The sequence below is a fragment of the Primulina huaijiensis genome, chromosome 2 (assembly GCF_012295235.1).
Source record: "Primulina huaijiensis isolate GDHJ02 chromosome 2, ASM1229523v2, whole genome shotgun sequence".
Lineage (NCBI taxonomy): Eukaryota > Viridiplantae > Streptophyta > Magnoliopsida > Lamiales > Gesneriaceae > Primulina > Primulina huaijiensis.
The window spans coordinates 7,805,379-7,814,397 of NC_133307.1; the positions used below are offsets into that span (position 1 = coordinate 7,805,379).

Sequence of the window (9,019 nt, forward strand, 5' to 3'; positions counted from 1 at the left end):
AGTTTTTGTCTTTCTCATTTTTTGACTTGGATCTACCGCGCCATCTGTTAGATCTTATTTTTCCACTCATGCATCTTCCTCTATTCTCGATATTTAGAGCACATATCGATGATGTTCCTTCACTTGAATCCATCTTGTGAACTTTTTAGGCAAGAATTTGATATCTGACATCATTGAATTGTATCTTTCTTTTGCCAACAGAATTGCTAACCGCTGCCTGCATTGGTTCCCAAACATTTGGTAAAGACGCCAAAAAAATAAGTGCATGAATCTCATCATCAAATTAAATTCAACCGATGTTAACTGAGAAACAATCGTGTTGAACTCATTGATGTGTTTAGCCACCGAAGCACCTTCTCTCATTTTCAAGTTAAATAACTTTTTCATGAGATGTACTTTGTTGTTTGCTGATGGCTTCTCGTACATGTCCGATAAAATGGACATCGTCTCTTATGTGGTTTGTGCCTCCGCCACGTTATGTGCCACATTCTACGTTAAGGTCAATAGCATCACACCTAATACATGTCGGTAAAGGAGCTCTCAGTCATCATCCTCCATCTTTTCCGGTTTATTTCCTGATAGAGGTTGATGCAGCTTCTTACTGTACAGATAATCTCTAATCTGTAACCGCCAGAACGAAAAATCTGTTCCATCGAACTTGTTGATTCCTGGCCCCAATCCATCATCTCCGGCCATCGTTTCTCTAGCCTTAGCAAAAAATCTAAAAAAATCTTTTCTGATGTGGAACATCAGACAAAGCTGCAACCAAAGAGCATACTAAGTGATACTCACGGAAAATTTTGGGGTCCGCTTCCAGCAAGTGTCACTAGTCCAGACGCAGGTTCGAAATTACCCTGAGCCAGAAATCACGAATAAGATCGTTAGAAGGGGGCCGAGAGAGTGTCTTGACGTAGCCCCTCCGACGCTCAAGTCAGAGACTGAGGATATATGGGGGGAGCAGCTAAGGGTGCTGCTGAAAACAACATATTCAATTTTAAATCATACGCTCAAACCTGATATTTATAGGAGAATAACTGGGCTGGTCATGGGCCGTAGAGATGGGCCGGGAGTTTGGGCCTGATCTTGATGGGTTCATCTATGGGATATCACTCAGAATTCTAAGAAATTTTACAAAAAAGCTCTAATACCAGTTGTTGGGTAATTACACCGAAGCGATAACGATCGTGATGATAAAAAAATACGGAATAAAATAATCAGCAAAAACACAAGGATTTACGTGGTTCACCCAAGATAGGCTACGTCCACGGAGATACTACAGATCTTTTATAACAGGAGAAATATTACAATAAGTGTATACAATAATACACTAAATATTTCACACTGCCAACCCGAGTATAACCGAGAAAATATTTTCTCTAACTCACACAAGAGAACAAAAAAAAACTCTTTTTTCTCTTTGCTCTCTTTGTTTTATGATGCTTAAAACATCTTTTGATTGGGATGATTTTAAATTGAGATGGGGGAGCTCCCCTACATGTGAAACTTCTGATAAATAGAGCTCTCGTGCATGTGAAACCAAATGGATTTTATAGCGGCCACCAACCATTCTTTGACATATGCATCTGCTAGCTGCTACATTTGAAAAGTATTGCTAGCTGCCACATTTGAAAAGTATAAAAAAATATTTTGGTCCACCTTACCTAACAAATGGCGCAGTCGGAGAGCTTCTCCGCCTGCTCCTTGCCTTCCTGTAGGTGTGCTTCGGCAACGCCTTCAGAACCTTCTTCTTCAAGCCTTTGTTAGCAGCCGCATGCACTAGAAGAGCTGATGCAGAAGCTGTGGAGGCTCCGCCGGAGATGCGCCGGATCCAGGAGCAGCGAGCGACGGCGACTAAAGCTAAGACACAGATGAGTGCGCAGAGTATCACCATGAAGTCGGCGTTGAGAGACTCCAACGACAGAGAAGTATCTTGAGATGAGGGCGGTGGCGAATTTACGCCGCCGAGGAGACTTGAACGGGATCGAGGTTCAAAATGAAATGCAATGTCGTGTCATGCATCGATGCTACANCTTCTGCTGAACTTAAAACTCTGGAAGCGGAGGTATTTTTAGTATCAATTATTTATTATTTTTATTTTTAAAAAGAGTAAAATATAATTTGATAAATAAAAAAAACTATTAAAATAGATAAATTGATACATAATTCGGTAAAAAATCAATTTATACTTAAATTAAATTACTTTTAAATCCAATTAATCTTACTACATTCAATTGCATATGCAATTTTATTTTTTGAAATAAATAATTTATTTAAAATTTATAGTTATGATAAATGAGTATCATAATTTTTGTGTCAAACTGGAATTATTCATTAATGCATATATATCATAACAGATAAATTATATACTAAATATATTTTTAAAATATTTATGAATTCATAATAAAAAATAATATTATTTTTATTTATTTATATTATAATTATATGTTAATAAAGTTAAAACTCAATAAATGGATCATAAATATAAAAAAAATTTAATATATTGAAAACAATACGATTAAATAAATATCGGTCATTGGGTCACCCCGGTAAGCCCCAGGCAGAGGATAAAATACATGTGTGGCTATATGAAGCCGAACTACTACTGGTGCATCCTCTAGGAATTTCTGGTACTTTCAACTTTATGATTGTATCTTACCATTTCTTCGGAATTGTTCGCTCATAGCACGATGGAAGTGTGCAATTATAGCCCGACACGCTGCTTCATGGCTCGATATGAAAGACCCGTTGTACAACTTTTAGTGTCATATCTTCCAATTATCGAAATTTTTGCACTTGATTTAAGCTTTTTGGTAAGTATTTTTGTTTTTACACTTGTATTTTAGTTTAATATAAGCAAAAGTATATTTATTTTATTATATCAATATTTTAAAAATATTTAAGTTGTGTATAAAAAAATCATATATTTATAAATATTTTAAATATATATTGAATGTGAATATATAATTTATCAATTGATTTATATTTATATTAATTAAAAGTTTTCATTTTTATTTATTATAATATAAGTTTTAAAAAAACATAAATAAAATAATTTTGAAAAATAATGTTTAACTATTTGAATTTAGTGAGAGTAAAGTTAAAAATAATTTTGATTAAAGGTAAAACTGATTTTTTTAATTTAATCATGTACCAATTGAATCATTTATAATAATTCATGTATCTTGTCAATAATTCATATACCAATTTTTTTTCCCTCTTTTTACAAATGTATCAACAAAATTAATTTTTTTTTATGTCTAGAAAAAACAGAAATTAAAATATTTTGACATTATATTATCATTTTTTTAGTTTAAATACATAACATGTTGGGTTAAGCATGCAAAGATGAGACAAATATTGACATAGGTGATTTCTTGAAAAATACTCTCGTGTGTTATGTTTTCGACGCTGCACTTTTGATCTGATTGGTTAGATAGATCATAAAAAGACATCATAGCTTAGTGCCTCTACGAGAGACATCGCTAGCGGTAGGATAATATTGATCTCGAAAGACCGAGACATCACCAACAATGAGACACGACCCCAATTCCCCTCTTGGATTCACTGGCCTAACAACACAACCCGTTGCATTCACATTGTTGTAGACTCTCATGCCCACCTGTCACTTAGCACGATGTTCTGTGTTGTCACAAATATAATGGAAGTAAAATCGCTTCTTGCTAAAATCTAGAGATCTGTACTGCCACAAGTATAAAAAAATTATAAAGTTGTGTTTTGACTAACAGATATAATTTTTTTTATCTAATTATAAGTGTTTGATACTGCATGCTCACAATAAATGTGCTTCTAGATTGAAAAGGAAAATGAAACAATTTACACTGATTAGGCTGAGATTGATAATTATTAGTATTTAATTTAACAATTTGTAAATGTCAATTAAGCCAATGAATTTCTTTAATAAATAAAAGGAATGAAAAGTGCTTTGATCATGCTTAGAAGAAATTAATTTTTAAATTTTAAAATTCGCATCATACTTTCCTAAAAAAATATTTATTTTTAAAATATTATATCAATTTTGTGTAAAAATAATATATCCAAAATAAAGATAATAGTAAGTAAAGAATATCAAACATGTATTTGAGATTTGGGTCTGGTTTATTGAATATCTACACTAACAAATAAGTGTAAAAAAAAGTCAAACTGACATATTCGAACAAATCAAATAACAACTTGGTTACGTAAACTGAAAATGGAAAGTATGCAGGTTTATTTCTGGATGTTCAGAAAACTCAAGCTCATACGCCACCCCTTGTTCTTTTTGTAAGACTCACAGTAAAAGACTTTGGATAGTACAAGTAATTTGCAAAATTTCAGTTCAGTTTGAACTTAAACACTGCCAAACTGAAAATCCTAGTATACATCAACTGAATGAATAACAATATACAGACTGCTATAAAATACAATGAATTAATACACTGTTATATCATCCTCAATGATCGGATACAATTATTTGTAAAATGTGCTCGACTGATTGAGTATTAGTTCAGATATTTGGAAGTTTGAATGCTTGAGTCTCTATAATATTCGTAGAGTTTTACTAAACTGAATCTCTTATCTATATATAGATTCTGAAAAAAAAATATGTTCCTAAAAGAAAGTGTCTGTTGGCTTGTTTTTTGTTCATGTCAATATTTTCTGACAATCGTACATTGTTTTCGACTAGTTCAGTTTAGCTTAAATCAATTTTAGCTTTATTTGTTAATACCATAACATAAAAATTATTATTTCAACACCTATTGAATTGTTATTGTATGATGGTTGATTCGTTTGGTAGTTTGAAATATTTATTATGGACTTCAAATACAATGTAACGCTGTGTGATGGAGAGAATTTAATTAAAAGTGATAATTATATCAATAAATGTAAACAAATACTCAAAACTATATATCAGATTTAACATCATGTTATATACATAAAATATTAAGTTTATTTTAACTTTTTGAATATAAGTTGGATTTATTTATATTGTATATACATTATATATCGACTCAAAATTATATATTAAATTTATGTCAAGTACCCTTTCTCAGTTTCTTTCTATTCAGTTTTCTTGTCAAATCTTAGCCCCACTCCTCCAACAACTTATCAAGCCAAATTATAAATTGTCAACACAGCTTGCCCAAACATCAGACAAGTTAATCCTAAAAATAAAGAAAACAAATTTTTTTAATATATAATACACTAGTTTGAAATATAATAAATGACACATAAATTAAAAAGAATTGAAACAAAGTACACAATGCTAATTTAAAAAATGTACATTGGCTTTTAAACATTCCTATATAAAAGCGATTGCATCAAAATGGAAAATTTGCAATTTGTATGCTATATATAATTTCTTTTTCCAAATGTCGTGATATTTCAATTTTAATATGACATCTTAATATTTTTTTTAAAAATAATTTATTATTTTTCATCAAATATAACACAAATGAAAAAAGAATAAATTAACAAAAAATAAAAAAATATAATATTAATACTGAAATTTGACAACATATATATGATTGAAATCATAAAATAATAATTATTCTCAAAAAATGTAATGTTCCTACTTTATTTCGAACTCTACCCTCTTGATGAAGTATCGTATAAAACTTCAACAACTTTTTTAAAATACTACATTGTTTGACAAAACTGAATGATTTATTCTTAAATACTTATATTACCTATAAGATTTTGTTAACTATCTTAGTAACAGTTGCATAAGTAGAAAGAAGCTTATCGAAGTTGAAGTTAATAAACAATTATTTTCGATCAATAATGTCACAAAATAAACAAAAATGAGCTATCTATGTTGTTGATTGACAAAAAAATCGAAACCTAGATTATACAAATTTGATATATATATTTTTTTCTAAAATAGCTAGACAATTATTATTTATGTAATTATTTCAAATATTTATTGACTTGTTTTTTATGTAATATATTATTTCTTGTGTATTTATTATTTGCTAACTGAATTTTAGTATTATTTATAACAACAAAATAACTTATTTTTAAATTTTCGCTTCAAGTCCCATTGAACACAAGTACGGCTATGATCATTGCATAACTCATAAACAACACTTTCTTATTACACGAAAGTATGTAAATTTTTGCTTGCTGTTTACAATACTTGTTTGAAACACTTTTCTTGCCAAAACAAAGGCATCATGGTTGGTTGTTAACGTAAAATAACACAATGTTCGCAAGATTCACCGACAAAGGCATACAAAATATATTTAATTAAAAAGCATAGTACCTCGAATTATCAGTCATGGATCAATTTCTAAGGACATGTTCTTCAATCAAACGAGGCTTGGCTTTGTACAAGCGGCCACAAGAGAATAAAAAAAGCACACTCTTTGAACAAGTTTCTACAGAAAGGAGCTAAAAATTTAGCCTTCCTTTTGAAATCCCATTAAGGTTAATGTTGAAAATATTTCCATAAATTTCTTGTAAATGCTAATCAAACATAATCATAAGTTAAACACATTAAAACATAGAATCGCTTGAGAAATTGTGACAAAGAAATAACATGAGTATTGAAGCATGCAGCAAATATGATATCATAGATTCAGGTGTGCATGTTTTTGTCGTAAAAAAAAATGACTTCTTATATTACTTGCACAGTTGCACTTACATACTTCGAACACGGAACAGTGAAGTGCGGAAAATCCTAATTGGAGATACCACGTATTACCATCATATGGTTGGAAAATCTGCCTCTCACAAGTCATATCTCACATTCCATTTTCCGTTCCAATAAGCATTAAAGGTCCAATTATTTTCTCTAATCTGCAAGTATGGAATCTGAGAAACAAACCAAATCAGACAAGAAATGCAAATAGAGAACAATTTCAAGAGCTGAAAGTAAAAATGCATAGATTACATCTTCAGTTCATGGGAATGAAGAAAGCAAATTCCTCATTCACCCATGACAAAAATCCAAAACATACTCCATTAACTTGTACAAATTAAGCTTCCCAAAGTATCATTATATGAAGTCACCTGATCTAAACTCAAAGTTTACCATCACTATCGATGGGAAAATGTTCTATCAAGTATCAACAGTCAACTTTCCACTCATCTAAGCTTTCACGTTACTTGGACTATAAATAATGCCTAGAGGGTGGGGTCAATCCATAAATCTAACTAAACAAGAAATAATGAGCATTTAAGAGCAATATGATTAGATACCCGAAGCTGTTATTTTTAAGAGCAATATGATTAGATACCCCAAGTTGTTATTTTGATTTTCACGTATAGTTTGCCATTAATTGAAAATTTAGTAATGCCTCAGAGAACTTGAAAGAGGTATAGGTACCCAGAAATCATATTGCAAGTATCAAAGGTAGAAAATTTTGACTTTTAAATGCTTATTTTTTCGGGATATTATTATTATTTTGTTGTGGGGGCATGGGGAGCAGGCTGGGGGAAGTCAGATTTTCCTCAGGAATAGTCGGCATCAACTAGATCAGCCCCTCCAACCCCTCAAGCAATTTGTTTCCATCTATCCATCCCAGAAATCAGCGTCGCAAGAAGGCTTCCTCTCCCACCTGGATTCCCTGTTCCTAAGCAGTGTAATACTGGCAGAGAAGTGAGATGTCTCACTAGAATACAGAACCTCAGTTGCAAGCATAAAATTCAGAAAAAGCAGTCATTCGGACTAAGTTCTAAGTTAAAAGATTCAGTTTGCACCACTTCATCAAGAAATGGCAGGTCGATTGGCTAGTGGACTTTAATGTAAATCTAAACATACCCTGTCAACAGCATCACATCCAAACTTGAGCCGCAAATCTTGGTCTTTTCTAATGTTGAAGATATTCCAACAAAATTCAGCTGCTCCACCGGAATTTATCTGTTTGAAAATTATGTTCCATCATGGCATCACACAAGGCAATGAAGAGGGTCCAATGACAACAATTAAATAATTGTAATACCCTGTATCATATCACGACATACCTCTCTAAACTCCTCGTCAGCATCACATCGAGCCTTAATGTTGAAGGTCAGTAACCCATTGGTGGTTACAGGATATTCCTTCTTTCCACGCACGTTAAAGTGTAGCTTCTTATTCCTATTGTAATGAACTCCCACACCAAGGCTGGCTGATAACTACACAAGTCAGAGAAAATGTCAATAGACCATTCTTCCACCAGAAAACATTCAATACCACTTCTCCACTTCATTTCCAGTGTTCTTGAGAAATGAAGGAGTGGTTACCGCTTGTTCAAATCACACAAAAAAGAAGAAGACGTACATCAGGAAAGAAATGTCTAATCATTGCACTTAGGTAAGTAGGAGCTCCAATCCTCGTGTCTAGCTCCCCATTAAGCTTTCAATATGAAAGCCCGTCCATGCATTGAAAGTTCAAATAACGTCAGCGGAGAATAAATCAATCCAAGAAGAATGTAACCAAAAATGCAAACCAAGAAATAGAAAATTTGATGCTCAAACATGAGAATTTCCCAATCACTATATTCAGCAGCATAACATATAGTACTTTAACACAAATGAAAGCTGAAATTATTCTGACATCATAGTTTCACTCAATCAGAAATAAATCGAGAAAATCAAACATAAACTAAATAAAAGCATCCAAAAAAGGAAAAGAACTGGATAATACTTGGCAGAAAGTGTTGGAGGCGACGGGGAACTTTTCCTTGGCGTAGAATCTGAGTGATTTGGAATCTCCGGCATACCTAAGAGACGTCTCCATCTTCTCACTTATCCTAATCCTCCGTCCAGCAAATGAATTGGGACTGGAAACCCTAAAAGGTTGCATTCGGGGGACGGAAATCCATGGATTTTGGTATTAATCGAACAATGGATAAAATTTTAATTTATTTTATTATTTATTTATACATTAATTATATAAAATAAAATAAATTTTAAATTTCATTATTATCTGTATCCTGACCTTCAAATCCATCTAATAAATATAAAACATATAAATATAAATTTGATGTTTATGATTTTACTTATCTGCATTTACAAAAACATATTCGAATATATT

At 31.9% G+C, this 9,019-nt stretch overlaps 1 protein-coding gene across 1 annotated transcript; it reads right to left on the reverse strand.

Annotated features, from left to right (window-relative positions):
- Window positions 1-6,350: 6,350 nt before the first annotated feature.
- LOC140966443 (outer envelope pore protein 21B, chloroplastic-like) lies at window positions 6,351-8,818 on the reverse strand. Its single transcript, XM_073426730.1, has 5 exons — window positions 8,630-8,818; window positions 8,264-8,338; window positions 7,966-8,118; window positions 7,763-7,861; window positions 6,351-6,813 (listed from the first exon to the last, which is right to left on the reverse strand). The coding sequence occupies exons 1-5, from the start codon at window positions 8,786-8,788 to the stop codon at window positions 6,730-6,732; spliced, it is 570 nt and encodes a 189-aa protein (XP_073282831.1). The 5' UTR covers window positions 8,789-8,818; the 3' UTR covers window positions 6,351-6,729.
- Between the last annotated feature and the right edge of the window lie 201 nt (window positions 8,819-9,019).